Consider the following 22,993-nt stretch of genomic DNA (forward strand, 5'->3'; position numbering starts at 1 on the left):
ATTGGCGTCGGACGTTGTCTTTCAGCATACCTAGAGATGTCGGTCGATCACGATACACTTGCGACTTCAGGTAACCCCAAAGCCAATAATCGCACGGACTGAGGTCTGGGGACCTGGGAGGCCAAGCATGGCGAAAGTGGCAGCTGAGCACACAATCATCACCAAAGGACGCGCACAAGAGATCTTTAACGCATCTAGCAATATGGGGTGGAGCGCCATCCTGCATTAACATCGTACGTTCCAGCAGGTGTTTATCAGCCAGGCTGGGGATGATGCGATTCTGTAACATATCGGTGTACCTCTCACCCGTCACGGTAGCAGCTTTGCTGTCCAGCGCCATCTGTCGGACTGTGGTGTGTGTACTGTAAGATCTTCGGTACACACACCACCAGATTATTTGACTTGTCACTCTAGCGAAGTAGGCGAGTGTCAGCAATATGTCTCATGGTCTTATTGTGGCGTGTTTATCTTCTGCCGTTAGGTCAGACGATAGAAATGCCACTTGCATGCTTAGAGTATCAGATTGACGGTGACCAACTTTAAAGAGAACTTGATTAATTTTCACACACATTTATTAAAATAATAAAAAGCATAGACATTACGTAACTTGATACTGGATGCTGTTTACAATTGACAGTCTGAAGTTCCTTTGGTCTTGGTACATTAATCTTATTTTCACATATCTCTGATACTTGACAAAGTGTCTATACATTTCTCTTCATGGCTATGTACAGGAATATGATAATCTTATTAGGTGCAGACTGAAACTTGACTATAGACTGGTACAGACTAATGCATAGTGGTACAGACTGGTGCAGACAAATGCAGACTGACTGATCGGAGGTCTGACACTCGTTATAATACCTCGCACGTTCAGGTATCACTGCACGAGTGTGATCCGCGAGGAGAAAAGGTTCTACGTTAGCAGCAATCTCATTGGCTGCGTTACAGATTAATACGCGGATCGGCGGAAGCAGAATTTGGTCCGTCTCTAAGGCAGCGCCATCTCGTAGTGCAGAGACGGACGAGCGCTGCGCCTGCGCTGTTGTACTTAGCGGGGCGCGCTCTAGTGGGAAAGTTGTGTACGCGCTGACTACGCGGAACTATGTACACAACACGGACATTTCGTGAACTTTTTTTTTTGTTCTAATAAAACCCCATGTCATTCCAAGCATGTGTGTCAATTTTTACCTCTCTATCTACATTATTCTGTGGTTTATTAAGTTTTCAAATTTATACTGACTTTTTGATCACCTGGTATATTCCAGTCTGCCTTCTTTAAACTGAGAAGCATGATTTGTGCTGTAGTTGCACCACATTGCACGTTGGTGAGCCTGAACCTGTATTCTTTTCTCTGTTTGGCAGTCTACTCACGGCGGCCCTCACGATGAGAAGCGTCACGCGGGAGACCTGGGCAACATCGAGGCCGGCCCCACTGGCGTGGCGGACTTCGCGGTGCTCAGCGACCGGCTGTCGCTGGTGCCCGAGAGCAAGTACTACGCCGTGGGCCGCGCCGTCGTCGTCCACCAGAAGGAGGACGACCTGGGCAAGGGCGGCAACGACGAGTCGCTGCGCACGGGCAACGCGGGCGCGCGCCTCGCCTGCTGCGTCATCCGGCCCCTGCACTTCTGAGGCGACCGGCCAGTCCCGCTGTACTCAGAAGGCACCGGACAACGAGGCCTATGTGGAACAGGAACATGTGGTCGCTGACGGCAGCTGTCGGAAACAGTAGGCCAGCGAATTTGGCAACACTTGTGAACTCTCCCCAACAGATGTGTTTACATGACTCGAAGACATGTGATTAGAACTGTTGCATGATGTGGCTACGGACATTATAAAAAAATCAAAAATCTTCAAATGTGTGTGAAATCTTATGCCACTTAACTGCTAAGGTCATCAGTCCCGAAGCTTACACACTACTTAACCTAAATTAGCCTAAGGACAAACACCCACACCCATTCCCGAGTGAGGACTCGAACCTCCGCCGGGACCAGCCGCACAGTCCATGACTGCAGCGCCTCAGACCGCTCGGCTAATCCCGTGTGGCCATTGCAAAAAGATAAAAAAAACATGGCTCCAATTCTTACTGTACGTACTACTGGTCTAAACTAGAAAAAACGTGTCAGAAAACAAAATAAATGTTGGGATAGGGGCCATTCTGTCTTACAATAGCAATCTGTCCGTGGACACAACAGCATCTGCTCAGTGTAATCACCATTACTTATTATCCTTCAGTCCTCCTCCTCTAAGAATCACAAACTCTTGCAAATACTACTGACAGCCCCTAGACTTGCTCAAATGCATGTGGCGGCAAACACTCCTATCGATGAGTGTGGAATACACCAATGTCTTTAAACACCCTCATTGCCAAACATCAAAGGGATTAAGTTCAAGTGAATGGGCAAGCTATGTTACTGAACCTCGCTCATTAAACCTATGTACTGGGTACTTTTGTAGTTGTCTTTGCCGGCCGGAGTCGCCGAGCGGTTCTAGGCGCTACAGTCTGGAACCGTGCGACCGCTACGATCGCAGGTTCGCATCCTGCCTCGGGCATGGATGTGTGTGATGTCCTTAGGTTAGTTAGGTTTAAGTAGTTCTAAGTTCTAGGGGACTGATGACCTCAGGAGTTAAGTCCCATAGTGTTCAGAGCCATTTGAACCATTTTTAGTTGCCTTTCATCAAGGTTGCATGTTTCCAATAGAGCACACAGATATTGGTGATCGTCACCTATTAATTTTTCTGGTGAAGTGTGTGGGCCTACGACTCTATCGCTTACAATTCCGCTCACACTTCTCCGTTTTCTTTGTCTTTTCCCACTCACGTGGAGTCGACGTTCTTGACAAGTGTTTTCCATTCTCCTCGGTTCCAAACTTCCTTTCACTTTCCCTCAAGTCCTCGTGTACACGGTCCATTTACCTTTTTCTTGCTTTTCCTCTTCATCTGTCACGTCCCACTACTATTTCTACCACTCTCCTGCCAATACTGGTGTCGCTCCTACACATGACGTGTTCATATCATTGCCGTCTCGTCGTTTGAACTTTGTCTGATATCTTCGTCACTTAACATTGCATCTTATTCTCTTGTTTCTGATCTTATCGGATCTGATGACGCAACAATTTCTTCTTCACATTCTCACTTCAGCCACACTCATTGCCTTACAAATGTTCCTTAGTTCGTGCACATGTTCTCTGGTCCGTACAGCATTCCAGATTTCACTGCTGACTTGTACATCATTCCTTTAGTCTTCAGATTTATTCTTGTACCACACAGTACGCCTGACGGCCTTTACCACTTCATCCAACGTATTTCATTCTATGGGCTACTGCCATACCAGAATTGCCATCACCAGACGTTGTTGATCCTGAGTAGGTAAAGCTATTGTCTCTCGTCAGGTATTGTCTACCCACGCATTGTTACTAAAGCGAAACCCATGTTTGCTTCCGTGATCACTCGATGATTTGCATCTGTCGACACGTGGTTATTGTCTAAGTTATTATCCCAATCTGTGCGAATAATACCGCATCAGTAAATAAGCGTGCTGTGAACTTCTGATCTTCAGCGCTCTGCCGTACCATGAAACATCGCGAACTAGACATCATATTTTAAGAAGAAAAATGCACGTATGCAAGATATCAGCCCCACAGATCGATCCCGCGTGAAAATTTGGACCATAAAGCTTTTAGTGTGCACTTACGAACTTCTGAAAATACAGTGTTCAAACTTTCGCGCAGACCAATTGGATGTCACTCGCTCCGTCCCACTGATGTCCGGGTACGAAGTGCTGTACAGTGGAGTGGCAATCAGAGCCCTCGTATTCGTTGGGCGTTGAAGGTGAGGGAAGAGGAATGGGGAGCTGGATACATCTGCCCAGCGTGTTTTGAAATCTCGCTCGAGAAAATATGTTATGCTACGCGAAAAATAGTAAGTAATGTACGTAATATGCCAACCTCACACACATACAGGTTCAACATTATTTTAATAACAATTTCGTATTGATATTCTGCAGCTATATACAAGACTAAAAACCAAAACGGATAAAACTAACCAACTGAAGAATTATTACGAAATGATTATCAATTTACAATTTAATCATGGAAGTCATGCTGAAACACGTGATCTTGCAAATGTGCTTTAGTTTAACAGTCAGCTTTATAACCCAAGGAAAATAACGTACAATAGCGCTGCACAACTTCTTAATAACACATTCATTCGTTTCATTCATTTACACTGCATTTGTAAAACACAAAATGAAAATATTTAAAGCAAAGAGATCTGTGGCACCAGCTACATGTTACAAACCGCGCACTTCGACGCAGTGAACGCTCAATGACACATTGTTACCTATGTCAAAACAGTATTTTACAAACGTCTTTCTCATTCCACTGTACAGTACTTCGCCCTCAGGCAAACCGGTGCGCGCACATGATTAAAAGCTGTGCTTTCGGGTCATAACTGCGTATTATCGGAATGATGGCCCAGATTTTCGCGCGGGATCGATTTCTGGGCCTGATATCGAGCAATTGTGCTTCTTGCTCCTTAAAATATGAGTCACGTCGGAGCATTTTACTTGTTACAACACCCTCTCACAGATACGGATAAAATAACTGCTCTTGTGAAACTGAGCATCGTGGTCTTCTCCACACAAATGTTTCAGCATCATCTTCTACTTGGCGCAAATAGTCGATCTCTTAAACCCGCAGGGACACCAACTGCACATTTGTTTTCGGATATAGGTTTTATCTCCCAACGTGCATTTCCTCTGGTGCTTAGGCAGATATCTGCTATCTCGTTTCTGCAATACGTAGATAGTGTCATCCCAAACGAATACTGCTTATTAAGTCTTTCTTGCAACGCCTAACGTCTACGGAAAGTGTTGGTTTGTTTCCCGTTACAAACAAAATGATTTTCTAAACGTAATTTTACGTGTCCATTCGGTAGCGCGGACCAAAATCAGTCTAGTGAGATATTCGTTTCATCGGTATGTATTAATAGGGGCAGTAAAACACGATGAATAACCACTACTAGGCTGATTTGGGACTGCTCTATCGAAAATTCCGCTTTAAAATAATTTTGTTTGTAACGGGAAACAAACAGACGCTTTCCGTCGACGCTCGGCGTCGCAAGAAAGACGTAATAAGTAGTATTTATTTGGGCTGACACTATGTACATATTTCAAAAACGAAATTGCAAATAACTGCAGAAACACTAGGGAAAATGCACCTGACGTCTCTTAGGGGAAACACGCGGTATAAGGCAGCGCTGAGAATGTCGTAAATAATATGTGCCTGTCGATTAGCTAAAACATGGAGAAATACCACATCTCCACCTTTCCACATGGAAAATCAGGGCTTCAATTCATTGTTTACATTACACAGAATCAATCATCGTGTTCTGACGACAGCACAGCCATGTATCGACGTGTACGGAATAGCTAGTGAAGGAGACAGCTGTGTGTTTGTCAATAGCATCACAGCCAGAGGATTAGGTACGGATACAAACATAACAAATGAAAAATAAACAATGAACGAAAACAGGAAGACAGCTTACACTACTACTGGCCTTTCTCAATGCAAGTAAAATGGCCCATTCAGCAACAAATATTATTTTTCTAGTGTTTACAATCCTAGCCCTTGTAAGAATAAGGAACATCTTCTTTTAACCGCACTGTATAGCCAGCATAATGAGGTGTCATTCCACTATAACAAGTCTGCAAGTCGTCACTGGACAGCCTCACTTGATATCCACCGCCAGATCGCTTTAATCATACACCATGTTACCCCAAGATCTACTGACTGCACTTGCTTATAACAACACATACCTTGGTCTCTCCCTGTCAGACCTGCTCAGGCACTCGCCATTTCACTGTGTCGGAAGAGGATCGCATTTTTTGTGGCACCGCTCGCATTTTTTGTGGCACCGCTCAGGAGATACAGGGAGTCTGGTGAACTGCAGCAGTGAACAAATCTGTTACGGCTACAAAGGCGCGCGACTCGAAGTGCTGTGGCAGCTGTCTTTGGATATCGTACGAAGAAAGCACTTCCAGCGAACGTACTGCAGTGGCATCGCATTTCAGCGACATTGTGACGAATCATCTGTTTGTAAGCAAAGAAATGCGTCATACTGCTGCTGTTGTTTGTTCACTGAGAACGCTGGGCTTTGCACGACTGGATTTGGACCACATCGAGCGGATAATGTGCTTCACTGAACGAGAGGACGACGTCATCGAAAGGATTATCATCTTTGTTGCTACATTTCAGGATAATTACTCAGGGCAGCCATATTCCACTTTTTACTGTAAGCATAAAAGCCTATGGTCTCACATTAGAGCTCCTCATGTAAACACAACAACTACTTGTTATGACGTATCTGTATCATGTAATTCTAATTTCTGTAATATCTTAGTAAATATTCGTAAATACGACAAGTTGAATTCAGCGACCTTATGTTCCTGTTCCAAATACGTCTGTCTTGGTTTTCCCCAACTTCTTTATTTATTTGAACGAATAATCTTGAGGCACCGTGTATATCAAGAGCACAATATGTATCTTCACCATTCACTCACTGTCTCCCCCTCCCTGGATGCCCGGTAGCGTGTATATGACACGTTTTTTCTTGCTTCCCTTCTTCAAAATTATAAACTTTGGAGATCTTTCATCAGAGTTTCACCTGTGAATATATCAGCTGACGCTCGTGTTCTCGTCTCCTACTGCTACGTCATCATGACAATGGCCAGGTTTCTTCATCGATGTCAATAGCTCACTGCCACCTTGGTCGCATTTCAAAGTATTTCATTAAAGTTCTTGTACGTGAGCTGTAACATTTTTCGAGAAACGACAATACAAGAGCGTTTTGGTATTGATGAGACTCTGTACTGCGTATGACTGAATTACGTCTCTCTACCCTGCTCCAAAATTCGAAGCTTTTGAGCCGTTTCGCCGTATTTTCACCGCAGGATATGTCACCTTGTATTCATTGTATTCATGTTTCCATCCTTAACAATCGACCACTTTTCCTCCCGATTAATATGCCATGTTAAAGAATTTTCCTGTAATTACCAGGACTCCATTTCTATGTGAAACTGTGAAATTTTCTGCCTTTACCGCCCTCCAGTGGAAGAAAGTCATCTTAAGTCACAGATGTTTCGTTTCTCACACGCTCATTCGTAATACTGTTTGCCACTTTCAACATGCTTTGTTTGTGCATTACGGCAACGTCTCAAACTTTACGTGTTCTCAGTTCTTTTAACAATTCTACCATATTTCATTTCACGACACCCTTCAGCGTAGGATTTTTTTTATGTCGTTGGAATTTTTTATGTCAGCCACTCTGAATTGTGCAAGGAAAGCGATGTGCTAGAGCCATAGTATTTTTAGTGTATTCAGTAGAATTCTTATCTTGATGAAAAGCCATAACGGAACATTTTTTCTTTTACTCAATCGTCTTACATCAGCTTCCGTTCCTAAAAATATATTTTTTAGATAAAAAGATTCGATTTTCACTGAATGTATGACAGCCACAGTAACACTGTAATCTGATAACAGTGTCACAAATATATGCACCTGCAACTTGCACAAAAAACAATCACAACATGTACTGTTTACGCACCATATCGTCATTGTATTTATAAGATTCTGCAAACAGTAACTTCTATACGTTTTGACTGTGTATTTTTGTACAGTAAATTATGAATGCAAAATAAACTTATTATTGTACAATTTCTTACACTGAATATATTAATGTAAACATTTGTGTTTGCTACCTGCATCAGTTCGCACTTCGACTAACTCTCTCTGTAAAAGTAGTGAAATGAAATTCATTACTAAAATCTTAAAACCACGTCTTTATACTCTTCTCTGCATTTCCGTCATTCAGATGTGAGCATTTATATCTCTTACAGATTTCATGAATCTGAATAAAATCGGCCGCCTGAGATGGCAGCCAGTTGGTGAGAGCACCTCGAATTTTTTCAGCGGGGTCAGATATTCGTGTTTCGTTCTTTCATTTGTGTTTTTCAGCAGCGTCAAAACGTTGGGAGCGAACCACTGTTTCACCTACGTGAAGAAACGGAGGTCGCTCAGATCCAAGTCTAGGCTGTACGTGGATCCTCAAAAAGTCCGTTTTGAAAAGACGCAACAGGACTTGTGTTTGCGAGGCAGAGTGTAGTCCAGCATCATCATGAAGAGAATTCGTGCTTGCATTCTTAAACAAACGGTACAGTTGATGTGCACCTTTAGTACGTGTGCAGCACAAATATCGCCTTACCTGCGAACAGCTTTGACGTTTTTTGTTTCTAACATATTCATTTGTGAACGGATTCCACATCTTTTGCGATTTTTTAATTGTAACGCTCATTCAGATCTACTTCTACACGCTGATGAGAAGTAGTGTATCGTAGAGATTAATATGACGCTTTTTGGTCGATTGGGTACATGAAATTACAAGTGGGACAAAATTTTGGTTGTACAGAGAACCAAAACAAGGTTTACGTTAAGGGGACCACACACTGCCTATCTAGCCCATGTTAATTTAGGCAAGTATTTGACCAATTTCTGAAAAAACTGTTTGATGCATGACCTTAATATTCTTACTGTATGTTACATGATGCTAATAGAGTCAACTGTACTAAAATCTACTTTATCCATTTTATAGTTTTTAAGAAATACTTTTTTAAATTTATTAACAAAAAATATTAAGTTTTTTCTGCAGAAAATATTTTTTGTGAGCTTCCTAATGGGGGAATATTAATGAATGTAGTACCAGAGGTGGTTTTTTATGTTATGCAGTCTCTGAAAATTTTATTCATTTAAAACTGCTGGTGAATCCTGTTGATGCCTTGGGCAGATGGAGGGAATATTTTGAAGAGTTGCTCAATGTAGGCGAAAATACGATCAGTAATGTTTCAGATTTAGATGTACAATGGGATAGGAATGATGATGCAATTAGGATCACATTTGAGGAAGTGCAGAAAATGGTCAATAGATTGCAGTGCAATAAAGCGGCTGGGGTGGATGAAATTAAGTCGGAACTCATCAAATACAGTGGAATGTCAGGTCTTAAATGGCTACACAGGATAACTGAAATGGCATGGGAGTCGGGACAGGTTCCATCAGACTGGACGAAAGCAGTAATCACACCAATCTTTAAACGTGGAAACAGAAAAGATTGTAACAATTACAGAGGTATCTCTTTAATCAGCGTTGTGGGTAAAATCTTCTCAGGTGTTGTTGAAAGGAAAGTGCGAGTATTAGTTGAGGACAAATTGGATGAAAATCAGTGTGGGTTTAGGCCCCTTAGAGGTTGTCAGGACCACATCTTTAGTTTACGGCAAATAATGGAGAAGTGTTACGAGTGGAACAGGGAATTGTATCTATGCTTTATAGATCTAGAAAAGGCATATGACCGGGTTCCTAGGAGGAAGTTATTGTCTGTTCTACGAGATTATGGAATAGGAGGCAAACTTTTGCAAGCAATTAAAGGTCTTTACATAGATGGTCAGGAAGCAGTTAGAGTTGACGGTAAACTGAGTTCATGGTCCAGAATAGTTGCAGGGGTAAAACAAGGCTGCAACCTGTCTCCACTGTTGTTCATATTATTTATGGATCATATGTTGAAAACAATAGACTGGCTGGGTGAGATTAAGATATGTGAACACAAAATAAGCAGTCTCGCATATGCGGATGACTTAATTGTGATGGCAGATTCGATTGAAAGTGTGCAAAGTAATATTTCAGAGCTAGATCAGAAATGTAAGGACTTAGTATGAAGATTAGCATCTCCAAAACGAAAGTAATGTTAGTGGGAAAAAGATATAAACGGATTGAGTGCCAAATAGGAGGAACAAAGTTAGAACAGGTGGACGATTTCAAGTACTTAGGATGCATATTCTCACAGGATGGTAACATAGTGAAAGAACTGGAAGCGAGGTGTAGCAAAGCTAATGCAGTGAGCGCTCAGCTACGATCTACTCTCTTCTGCAAGAAGGAAGTCAGTACCAAGACTAAGTTATCTGTGCACCGTTCAATGTTTCGACCAACTTTTTTGTATGGGAGCGAAAGCTGGGTGGATTCAGGTTACCTTATCAATAAGGTTGAGGTTACAGATATGAAAGTAGCTAGGATGATTGCAGGTACTAGTAGATGGGAACAATGGCAGGAGGGTGTCCACAATGAGGAAATCAAAGAAAAACTGGGAATGAACTCTATAGATGTAGCAGTCAGGGCGAACAGGCTTAGATGGTGGGGTCATGTTACACGCATGGGAGAAGCAAGGTTACCCAAGAGACTCATGGGTTCAGCAGTAGAGGGTAGGAGAAGTCGGGGTAGACCAAGGAGAAGGTACCTGGACTCGGTTAAGAATGATTTTGAAGTAATAGGCTTAACATCAGAAGAGGCACCAATGTTAGCACTGAATAGGGGATCATGGAGGAACTTTATAAGGGGGACTATGCTCCAGACTGAACGCTGAAAGCCATAATCAGTCTTAAATGATGAAGATGCTGATGAAATCTGTGATAATTTCTGATATAATAGGGCATATGTACTGAAAATTTTAGTTTGCGGGAAATTGACATTAAAGGAAAAGCTTTTGAAATTTGTTACTTACAGTTAATTACAACTGTCCTGCTGCATATGATGACCCTTCTTTGGCCCTTAGCATGTCTTCCAGCTTCTTTCTCGCCTTTCTGGATGTTTGTCTTGCCTTCTTGGCCATATTAGATGCAGACCTGTCTGCATCGGCTATCCTCATTTTATAGCAATGTTGCAGCCCAGTGATCATATTTTCACCAGGATTAATTCCCAGCTTTTTCAGTACCCAACACTTTCCAATATTACCACAATTGAATGTAATAACAGCATCATGAACTCCTAGTTTCATTGTATGCATGCCTACAAATACAGTTTTAGGAAGGCGGTTCCAAACTATGCTGTTGAAACATTCATTTGGATTCTGTGTCTACCCATGCAGACATTTCCTTAGGAGGTCAGGATGAGCCGAGCCTCTGAAAATAGGTTTATTTGCTGTAATAACAGCAGCAGGAAGAGAATGCTGGTGATAATAATATTCTCCAGTTTCCTGAGTCCTATTGTATTTGCACCACGAATTGTCTCCTGATGGACACAATCCATGACATGGCTTATCATCAGTAGAGGACGTTAGGTATAGACTTAACTTGCAGGAGCTTCTATACAAATAGCTGTGAAAGAGATGAGTATATTTGTAAACAAGCTCTGCAAACGTAAGTATAACAACTACTGGCAATCACACTTGAACAAAACTAACCGCGTGTTTGAAAGTGTGTTCTTTACAAACAGCAGAAACAAAAGAATACCGACCGTTGCATTCCAAGGATAGCTAACACACTCGGGAGTAAAAAAAAATTCCTAACGTGCAATGTAGGGGATATGAAGATCTAAAATATATGCAGAAAAGTGGGTGACAGAAAAGTGGGCGTGGCACATAAACACACGTGGTAGGAAAATGCTCTTTAAATGCTCGAAAAAAAAATTTCCAGCATATCCTTTTCAGAGTACTTAAATAAAACCTTAATCTATCGAAATATAATGAAAACCGAAAATCGATTTTTTTTCGACCTGGTCCCCTTAACGCTAGTTTTCGGATGCAAACTCATGATTTTTTTTTGGGGTGGCTCCATCTACACATCACAAAACCAAAATACAGTGGCGTGCAAAACTTAAAGAAGAAAGTGACTTTCTCATGCTGCGTCACTGTCAAAGAAGATAGCTCGATGAGACTTGGACCATACACAGAAATGGCACTTTCAGTCAAAGACAATAATTGCACTGAAGTCACCGCAATTTATGCTGGTCCTCCGGACATCAGAAAAGGTTGTTAATTTGGTGTGTCGCCACTACGGATAGTAATGCATGCTCTGACCACTGGGTTGCTAAGGAGATCTTGTGTCAGGGCGTACCATTCCCGCACCAAGGCGGTTGATAACTGATGGACGGGCGTGGGTGCATTTGAGCGTGCTGCAAGTCTCCCCTATTCTTTCCACTTGTGTTCGACGGGATTTAAATCCGGGGAACGGGCAGGCCAGTCCAGTCGCCGAATATCCTCTCGTTCCAAGAGCCCCTCCGCCTGCGCTGTTCAATGCGGTCGCGCATTGTCGCTGTCATCCATGAAAATGAACTCAGGATCAAATGCACCTTTGTATAGATGGACAAGAGGAAGGAGTACAGTGTCACAAAAAGGCTGACAGGTGAGTGTGCCGTGTCCAAAGATTTAGAGGTCAGTAGGGCAGTGCAACATTATGCCCCTCCACACCATAACACCTGGACCACCAAAACGATCACGTTCGACAGTGTTCCTGGGTGCATTACGTCTTCCCATCTCTCGCCATCTAAGGATACGTACAAAATCACGAAGCAAAGTGAATCGCCTCCCATTCGAGAAGAGCACGTGACCCAACTTCTCTTTGGTCCCTACCCTACACTCTTGATACCATCGCAAACGGTGCAGCCGATGCGCGGGTGTCAACTGTAACACCCCAAGACACCCAAAAACCCAAATAAGAATGTCATGATAATTTAAAGTAGGGAACAGTGTTATCCTGACAGGTACGACAACTTTGACAATAATATAACACCTTAAAGTTTTGATGAACACCAATTTCAATAATTACTGAGTATGTCATGATATGAAGGTAGAAGGAAAGAAAGGTTGTTTTTAATTAGCTATCAAACATCTCAGTAATAACTGCAAATCAGTACGACGAAAGTTAAGTCCACAGTAATATGTCGGTCACAGATAACATTTACTGTGAAAGAGAGTTGTAAACGCGGCGAAAAGGAAATTCAATGCGTTTACAATGCTCGATCATGGAAATGTTAGTCGCTTGCTAGCTTCCTTGCTATCAAGTCGAGAGAGAGAGAGCACCGTTTGTTATAGTACTACAAACGGAACGCTACGAGATTTTTTTTATAAAAAAAAAGTAATATTGTGTGATAGAGATGGGCGGACTTTGTTCTCAGTTATTTTGACTTGAGAACTTGAACTGAAGTGATATTCTGATCGTGTACGACGAGTTAATGAACTTTAATTATTGGAGATATTATTGTTGGACTCGACCTTCATCAAAGTGAACAGTTACAACGAAGAATGGACATAGTATCGAAGACTGGAATACCTGATTAGCCTGGAGTAGGAAACAATACGAACACACAAAGATAATACAAACACGCCGATTGTAAAAGTTGTAATTGTCACGATCACCGAACTGAAAAGAATCGTAATTGATCTGATCCATTGATGTGCGTGTGGTGTGATGATTATAAACTAATTGCTAAGAAGGGACAATAAAATTGTTCGTCAGTAATGGAAATTTCACATGTTGGCTCCATCACTAATTGAACTGTGTGATAGTTACTAAACAAAATTAATGAACTGTGAACATATTAATTGAAAGAGTAACTTGATGAACACTGAGTATTGAAAGGAGTGTTTTGCCGAAATAATATCACGAAGCACGAAAGCAAGATAGCATCATAGATTATCTCTGAGTTTGCGTCGTGCCATAGTGAACAATTCTGCCTAGCAACGTAACAACTACTGATACTGAACCGCAAATGAATTTTTCCTCGCTTCAGTGGTGTAAACGACGCCGGAGATGAATGATTCACTCAGTACTGCAATAAATAACTTAGCGGGCATAACAAATCATCATAAAATCATAATATACAATTAAAATCAGCAGTTCGCATCGCTGAGAAGATTGTGCGGACTCGCAAACGGACTTTCATACGTAACGCGAGGAACAATTTTCTTTAGAGATTTTCAGGTGCTGTTCCACGTTATCCGACGGGGACAACCATTACTGCGCGTCGCGTCTCCATTCCACCGACCGAGCTGTAGCAGTAGCGGCTCAACATCAACAGCGACAACAAAAGGGGAGAGGGGACGTCACGCAACGGAACACAACGTACTGGCCGTCGGAAAAAGAGAGAGCCTCCATGCAGTCGCCGTTCCACTGTGCAGCGTGAAATCCTGCTAAATGTGGTTGAAATTACGCCCACTGGTTGTTGTGGGTCCCTTCTAGGTTGTTGTACAATGTAATACATATATACTGCCGTAATTGAAAGTGGTCGACCACTTCCTGTCGATCAAGCACCGGTACCTGTAGTTCGGTACGCTTCCCATGAACGTGAAACAGTGATGTCAGGAATGCCAAACTCCTAAGCTACACTCGTCACCCTTCATCCTTCTTCCAGTTTCCCGACGATTCTTCCCTGCGCGAAGTCATCTAAATGCAGTGCCCGGGCCACGTTGTACTGGAGAACACCACCGCTACAAAGCACAATAACTGCTCGTTTCTGGTCGGGTTCTCATTCAGAATAGTCGGAAATTCGACTTAATTAGTTTTGAAAGGTATATGAGTCTAGAATGTTGGGACGAGGAGGGTTTTTAATCCGTGCGTTACAAAAGTTTCCACAGCCCATTGTTTTAAGCAGTGTCACGGCCGCTGTACGGCGCTCTCAGCCGGAGACGCCCTGCTCAGGTAGAAAACTTATCGTGTCGTGACGCACGTTCACAAAATCATTTATATTGCAGTACGCATGCAAACATATTCGCCGACAAAGCTGACGAACAACGTGTGCAGGCTGTCGAACGAAGCATATCCATCTCAGCCAGATTGGCTTTTCTCGCCAAGAAGAAAGAGGGAATTGCTCTCCAGGAACAATTCGAGTTAGAGGAAGAGTTGATATACGATCCTGGAACTGCAAACTGAACGTAAGCATATCAAAAGCTTTTTTCAGCTCAAATTTTGGTCAAATCATAATTTTTGGTCCGCCGTATTGGATTAGCCATTTTGAAAATCTAATTACAGATATGTGTTCAGCGACATCAGAAATGCATAATAAGATGTAGTTTTGATATAAATTGAACTAATGATACATATAAAAGTTTTCCCTGGACTTTAAATGGGTTTTTCTCGACAAACGGTTTTTGAAAGCTGCATGCACCAAAAAGAGAAAACGATTCAACCTATTAAATCCTACCTTTGACCCCTGAAAAATAAACACTTTTCTTGGGAGTTTATACTTATAATATATGAAATTTGTTAATATTAACTACTTTTTGTAAAGCCATAAAGCCAAACATCGAACTCGAAGTTCGAGTTAGCACCATGTCGTTAATTTTAAGGTTAAGTTTGTGGTTAGGTAATTTAATGGAGTATCGACTGATGTTATCCATTGTTTGAGTTCAGGTAACTCCTGAGAGGTTAAACTGCACGCAGTCTGCGTACTTCAAACTCGCAGGCCCTTTATCAAACCATAATTACGGGCGCCATTTTGTTTTTTTATTTAAAATGTAAAATGAAGTTCAAATTCATCATATTCCCCAAAAAGATACTGCGTATGTCTTTTCATTAGATCAAAAATTTTCCAAGCTTACTTATTTTTTTGCTCATTTTAGTGAGAACCTGGCCTTATCGACACATCATGTCTTTCCCCCTCCTTCAGTTGCTTCGTGATGTGGGGCCAGCACCATTTGACGCTATGGTCACGCTGATGTCACGGCTTCTGACGTCCAACTTTCTGTGAACGGTCAGGAGATCTCTCGCAACATGCGCTTCCCACTTCGATTTAATTCGATCGAGTAGTTGATATGTTACTTTACTTTATCTAGCCAGTCCTTAACTTTTGCAGAACATGGTACAATGCATCTTCAGAAGAAAAAAACATAAGAAAGTCACATGAAGTCGTATAGGAAATCAGACTTCATCCCGTCGGTTCGGGTGGCCGAGCGGTTCTAGGCGCTACAGTCTGCAACCGCGCGACCGCTATGGTCGCATGTTCGAATCCTGCCTCGGGCATTGATGTGTGCGATGTCCTTAGGTTAGTTAGGTTTAAGTAGTTCTAAGTTCTAGGGGACTGACGACCTCAGCAATTAAGTCCCATAGTGCTCAGAGCCATTTGAACCTATAATTCTGCCTTAAACAAAATCTGAACATTACCAACCTACGCCCCCCGAAATAAGCACTGTTGTTTGAAACCCCTCAGCGAGTCGTCTTGTGTCTAGCAACGACTGATTCGTATATGGAGGTACATATGTGAGAATAAAAGTGGCAGCACTCACGTGAGTAAGTTTTTAAACTCAACATCCTATTCTGTACTTTTTTAACAAGTGTTGCTGTGTGACTGCACTTCCCACAACAATTTATTTTGTACTTTACTTTTGTTTTCATGTCACTTCGTGATCTTTCCCCGAGCACTTGTACGTTTATTCTATGAGTGTTCATCCGCTAAAGAGGCTAGATATCTGAAATTGAAAAATAACTTAGGATTTACAATAAGCGGACAAAGTAAATGCATACTGTGTGCGTAAAAGGGAACATAAAAATCTTTTATTAACAGTGAAAAAGTAATCTCTATTGAAGGAGAAAAAAAAATGTCTATGACGTTACTTTGTGTTATTAAAGAAAACAAAACACAGAGGATAAGGTAAAAATATCTGTGCACTGGATTCTAAACATTGTCTGATGTGTTTGACTGAATATATTTGCTCAAGTAAACAGATGCCGGATGTTTTGAAATGTTTGGATATCACTTCTCGACAGAGTGGAAAATTTAGCATACGATCTTTGTCAAGAATATTCTTTATAAATTTTATTTTGGCGATTAATAAACTCTGTCATGGCCAGTTTCTTAATTATGATGCCGTATAGCGATTTTTGTAAGACGAACGGTACCTAATCACCGTACTTTCGCCATTCGGTGCTGAGACAAGCACGTAACGGTAAGTCGAGGTTCCGTCCAGTGTGAATGCACCGCCGTTAGACGGTGACTGGCTTCGTTCGCTCCCGTTACGCTCTCGTCCACTGTGAATTGACGTGAATGTTGAGTATATTGACAAAATGTCCGCAATGTTTGGCAGTTTTATTAGTATGAGCGTTATTTTCTTTACTTACTCAGCATGATACAAACAGCTTGATCTCCTGAGAGGATCTTCTCTTGACGAGTAAGGTAACGAAGATGAACAAAGCAGAGAATCTGTTCCCATCCGATTACAAGACCAGTGATAAACGACTGGAGACTGTTAAATCATTAAAATAATGACACGCGAGAAAAAATTTGTCTCTCCCATGTGGTCTCTGCTAATACTGTACAACATCGCCTGTAGCCCTATTAATGGCTTCAGTTCCGTGTGGAGGAGAGTCCACAGGTTTATTCAGGTTTAGCATATCCACTTGAAGTCACTTACTGACGATCACATCCCGTAAAGCTACAAAACTGTGGGGATGTTGATTGCTACCTTCCACTATTCCAAACAGTCCCTGCCATATTTTATGTCACTAATAACGGGTAATTCAGTGGGCCAGTCAAGGTGCGATAGGCTATAATCATATTAGAAACGTATGTGTGCTCCATACGACACGGATATTGTCATCTTGGATGATGACAGTGTCTACAGCACACTCATCATGGAAATGTAGAAGAAAGGGCAACTTATGGTCACTGAGGATGTTGAAATAAACATCCTAATTCATGTTCATGGTAACCTGAATAATTGGGTCCAAGTCACTTTACGAAAAGCTTCCCAAAACATCCTCCATACACTATGGGGTAAACGCCGCTTTTGGACGTCAGTGTACTCGATGCCTTGCAGCGTTTGAAAACTAGTAAAATTCCGACTCTTCGGACCACACGACATGCCTTCAGCCCGCTGCTGTCCGGTTACTGTGTCGTTTGGCCTGTTGAACACGTGCAGCTCTATGTGCAGCTACGAACAAAGCCGTTCTTCGAGAAACGCGACTCCAGATGATGAGTGCATGCAACTCCCTTCACAAGGATCGCCAGAAACTGCTTGAAATGGACCTCAATTCACTGACAGTAGCAATTTCTGTTGGGTTTGAAACCGATTGTCACTGACAAAGCGTGACACTCGTCTCCAGTGCCTATCGGTTACCATGTTTTTGTATATCCACTCTTCTCATGCCGTATTACTTGGCAGCAAGTGGTACACCATTCCTTGTAGAGATGTTGTACACTTTCCGAATGGAAGGTAACCTGACAAGTATTAATGTATGTTGTAAGTAGGCTGTTTAGGTTTTTATATTGGTAACGCCACGTAGCGCTATGTATGAAAATCACTGGCTGTGCTGTGTGCAGTCTGTGGCTGGGTGGCATTGTTGGAATAGTAGCTATTGTAGTGTTGGACAGTTGGCTGTTAACAGCGCGTAGAGTTGTGCAGTTGGAGGTGAGCCGCCAGCAGTGGTGGATGTGGGGAGAGAGATGGCGGAGTTTTGAGAGCGGACGATCTGGACCTGTGTCCATGAGAGACAGTAAATTTGTAAGACTGGATGTCATGAACTGATATATATATATTATGACTTTTGAACACTATTAAGGTAAATACATTGTTTGTTCTTTATCAAAATCTTTCATTTGCTAACTATGCCTATCAGTACTTAGTGACTTCAGTAGTTAGAATCTTTTATTTAGCTGGCAGTATTGGCGCTCGCTGTATTGCGGTAGTTCGAGTAATGAAGATTTTTGTGAGGTAAGTGATTCATGAAAGGTATAGGTTATTGAAAGTCAGATTGCGTTGCGCTAAAAATATTGTGTGTCAGTTTAGTGATGATCAGAATAAGTAAAGAGAGAAATGTCTGAGTACGTTCAGTTTTGCTCAGCTGTTCGAAAATCAAATAACGTAAGGGGTTTATCAGCACAGTAATTCACTGATTTTTTTAAGGGGACGTTTCACTGTAAACTAATCAATGTGTGGTCATACGCAAATTATTGCTCCTTCTGACATTATATCATATCGCTACGTCGATCAATACAACCAACTAACACATACACACCACTTCACTTGTGTGACTAAATTAGCAAATTGGAAATTTGTGGTAAGATCTTATGGGACCAAACTGCTGAGGTCATCGGTCCCTAAGCTTACACACTACTTAATCTAACTTATGCTAAGGACAACACACGCACACCCATGCCCGAGGGAGGCTAACTTAGCAGTGGAGAGTCACTAGAAACCATCTCAACACTATCTGCGGCACCCCGAAGTGATCACCGTGATTTTTTAAGGGAATTACTAATACTTTGTCCTGTGAAATTATTTCTAGTTTTCCCACATTTCTATTTCAGCTGTGTTTGGACACAAATAAGATATTTATTTCACACTATCGAATCTGTTTCTCCTCCCCCCCCCCCACCCCCCCGCCTTCCTACAAGTATCATTAAGTCTCTGCTACTTGTCTGGTGTAGCAGTATCATGGGCCACTGCATGGAGTTATGATTAAAAGTCAGGTACCTGAGTATCATCATGTACATTTAAAGTATAGCCAGCTGAGTGACTCCAGCGCCAGGTCACTGTGACCTAAGAAGCACCCACTGCCACACAACATTGGTACGTTGAGCACATTCTACCTTGCAACTTTGGTAGGATGCACTCTATGCAACACAACATCGGTACGAAGCACCCTCTGCCACATAACATCAACATAAAGCTCTCTCTACCACGCAACATTAGTGCACAGCACCCTCAGCCCCATATAACGGTACGAAACACCCGTTTCCACATAACACTGGTACAAACCACCCTCCACTTGGTACGAAATGATCTCTGCCACACAACATTAGTGGAACACACCCTCTGCCAGGAAAAATTTGTATGAACCATCCTCTGCAGCGCAACATCGACATAAAACTCCCTGACACGCAACGTTAGTACAAAATTCAAATGGTTTTAAGCGCTATGGGACTTCACATCTGAGGCCATCAGTCCCCTAGACTTAGAACTACTTAAACCTAACTAACCTAAGGACATCACACACATCCATGCCCGAGGCAGGATTCGAACCTGCGACCGTAGCTGCTGCTTGGTTCCGGACTGAAGCGCCTAGAACCGCTCGACCACAGCGGCCGGCTTCATAGAAAGTACCCTCTCTCACACAGCATCGGTGGATGCACTGTCTGCCACGCAACATAGGTATGAAGCATCCTCTGCCACATATCATCAATGCGAAGCACCCTCTTCCATGTAACATTGGCACAGAGCACACTGTTCCACACAACAATGATACGAAACATTCTCTGCCACATAATATTGGTACGAAGCATTTTCTACTACATCACGTTTCCAGTGGCAGCCAACATGAGCTACAAAGCACCCTCTGCCACACAACATTGGTACAAAGCACCCTCTGCCAAGCAACCCCTATCATGCAACGTAGGTAGGATGCACCCTCTGGCAAGCAATACTGGTTCGAAGCAACCTGCCACAGAAGATCGGTAAAATGCACATTCTGTCATACAATCACGCAACACTTCCTCTGCCAGTTTGGCGCGAGCTAAAAAGCACCCCCTGACACGTAACAGTTGTGAATAGCATCCTCTGCTGTGTAACATCGGTAGGAAGCACCCTCTGTCACGCAATATTGGTATAGAGCACCCTCTCCCGCACAACATCGCACGAAGCATCTCTGTCACATAACAATGGTACAAAGTGCCCTGTGCCACGCAACATCGGTATGAGCAACTTGCTGCCAAGCAATATTGGTACGAAGCACCCTCCGTCATGTACCATAGGTTCGGAGAACCCTCTGCCACACAACGTGCTGGTAAGGGCGCTCTAAGGGCACAGGAGATCATAGGGCCGCCCGACTGCAGTGCCACGCCAAATGATCTACTGCAATTCCAAGTTCTGCCATTCACTGTTAGATGCAATGGCGTCATTTTCACAGCAGCGGCGAACTGTAATCCATCAGTCTAGCCAATTTGCACGAAATATTTATAAATTATACATACATACGTTACTCATAAAACAGTCTGTCTATTACTAAAAACCATATCAAAATCTCTGCAGTTGTTCCTAAGATTAAACAGAACATACAGACACAGAGGTGCAATGGAAGACGTCAGTTTAGAAATGTATAGAAGACAGATAGATAAAGATAGACGAGTCTTCTTCACCTAGTTATCAGACGTATTTAATGCAAATGGAAGCTGTACTGGAGAAATAAGAATAAAATTGGCACATAAAATGAAAGAATTTAGAAAAATATACAAGGATGACTGACAAGAAAAATAGGAGAAATTTATCTACGAACCCAATTTACAAAATGATGTATTTGATGTGTTATTACATATGACTCAGAAACCTGAACATAAAGTAAGAAAGTATTGAAGGGTTTTGGAAGACTGGAATGCTCAATGTTGAGACGAATGGAGGAAATTAAATTGTTAAACGGGGTAAGGAATGATGAAGAGTTTGAGAAAGTAAAGGAAACAAGTAGAAACAATTTACCTAGCATACCACAGTTGGACTCCAGAATGCTTTTTATACTTTCACTCAACAATTATTGTAAGCTTTAAACAATAAAATATCGTCAGATGGTATATTTCGTGATCTTTCCAAGGCGTCTGACTGCATGAATCATGATACTGTCTTAGAAAATTTCAGGTTCATGGAATTGATCAGTTTACATACAACTGATTTTTATCAAACTATAAACACAGAACGTAAAATGACGTGCTGAATAATTCATCTACGCCTATATCCACACAATTACTCTGCAATTCGCAGTAAAGTTCCTAGCAAGCTATTTATCTACCATTCCACTCTCGCGCGGAAAAAACGAGTACTTAAATCTTTCCGTGCGAGCTCTGATGTACCTTATTTTATTATGACGATCATTTCTCCCTCTGTTGGTAGGCGCCAACAAAATATTTTCGCAATCGGAGGACAAAGTTTGTGATCGAAACTTCATGAGAAGATCATTTGCTTTAATAACTGACACCCCAATTCGCATATCATATCAGTGGCACTTTCTTCGCTTTTTTGCGATAATACAAAACGAGCTGCTCTCCTTTGTCCTCCATCAATGCCATCTGATACGGATCCCACACCGCACAACAGCACTCCAGAAGAGGGCGGACAAGCGTAGTTTAAGCAGTCCCTTTAGTAGCTCTGTTGCGTTTCCTAAATGTTATGCCAATATATCGCAATCTTTGGCTTTCCCCCCCACAACATTATGTATGTAATCGTTCCAATTTAAGTTATTCGTAATTGTAATCTGTAAGAATTCAGTTGAATTTAAGGTCTTTAGATTTGTGAGGTTTGTCGAGTAACCGAAATTTAGAGGATTTCTTTCAGTACTCATGTGGTTGTCTTTGTACAATTTATTATTTAGTGTCAGTTGCCACTTTTCGCACTATACAGATTCTTTTATATATCATTATGCAATTGATTTTGATAATCTGATGGCTTTGCAAGACGGTACAAGACAGCATATCTGCAAACAACCTAAGGGGGCTGCTCCGATTTTCTCCTACGAGGGCAGTTCAATAAGTAATGCAACACATTTTTTTTCTGAAACAGGGGTTGTTTTATTCAGCATTGAAATACACCAGATTATTCCCCAATCTTTTAGCTACACAACACTATTTTTCAACGTAATCTCCATTCAATGCTACGGCCTTATGCCATCTTGAAATGAGGGCCAGTATGCCTGCACGGTACCATTCCACTGGTCGATGTCGGAGCCAACGTCGTACTGCATCAATAACTTCTTCATCATCCACGTAGTGCCTCCCACGGATTGCGTCCTTCATTGGGCCAAACATATGGAAATCCGACGGTGCGAGATCGGGGCTGTAGGGTGCATGAGGAAGAACAGTCCACTGAAGTTTTGTGAGCTCCTCTTGGGTGCGAAGACTTGTGTGAGGTCTTGCGTTGTCATGAAAAAGGAGAAGTTCGTCCAGATTTTTGTGCCTACGAACACGCTGAAGTCGTTTCTTCAATTTCTGAAGAGTAGCACAATACACTTCAGAGTTGATCGTTTGACCATGGGGTAGGACATCGAACAGAATAACCCCTTCAGCGTCCCAGAAGACTGTAACCATGACTTAACCGGCTGAGGGTATGGCTTTAAACTTTTTCTTGGTAGGGGAGTGGGTGTGGCGCCACTCCATTGATTGTCGTTTTGTTTCAGGTTCGAAGTGATGAACCCATGTTTCAT

General features: G+C 42.2%; 2 protein-coding genes across 2 annotated transcripts in view; one reads left to right on the forward strand and one right to left on the reverse strand.

The window, feature by feature from the left end:
- The window catches only part of LOC126419808 (superoxide dismutase [Cu-Zn]-like), a 142,179-nt gene extending 134,469 nt beyond the window's left edge, over positions 1-7,710 (forward strand). Inside the window, exon 5 of the mRNA XM_050086991.1 lies at positions 1,366-7,710. Within this exon, the coding sequence (XP_049942948.1) occupies positions 1,366-1,632 (267 nt within the window). The 3' untranslated portion in view covers positions 1,633-7,710. The remainder of the gene's footprint in view (positions 1-1,365) is intronic.
- The window catches only part of LOC126419652 (uncharacterized), a 626,964-nt gene that overhangs the window by 313,606 nt on the left and 290,365 nt on the right, over positions 1-22,993 (reverse strand). The window lies entirely within an intron of this gene.

Source organism: Schistocerca serialis, chromosome 9 (genome assembly GCF_023864345.2).
Source record: "Schistocerca serialis cubense isolate TAMUIC-IGC-003099 chromosome 9, iqSchSeri2.2, whole genome shotgun sequence".
In the NCBI taxonomy this organism is placed as follows: Eukaryota; Metazoa; Arthropoda; class Insecta; order Orthoptera; family Acrididae; genus Schistocerca; species Schistocerca serialis.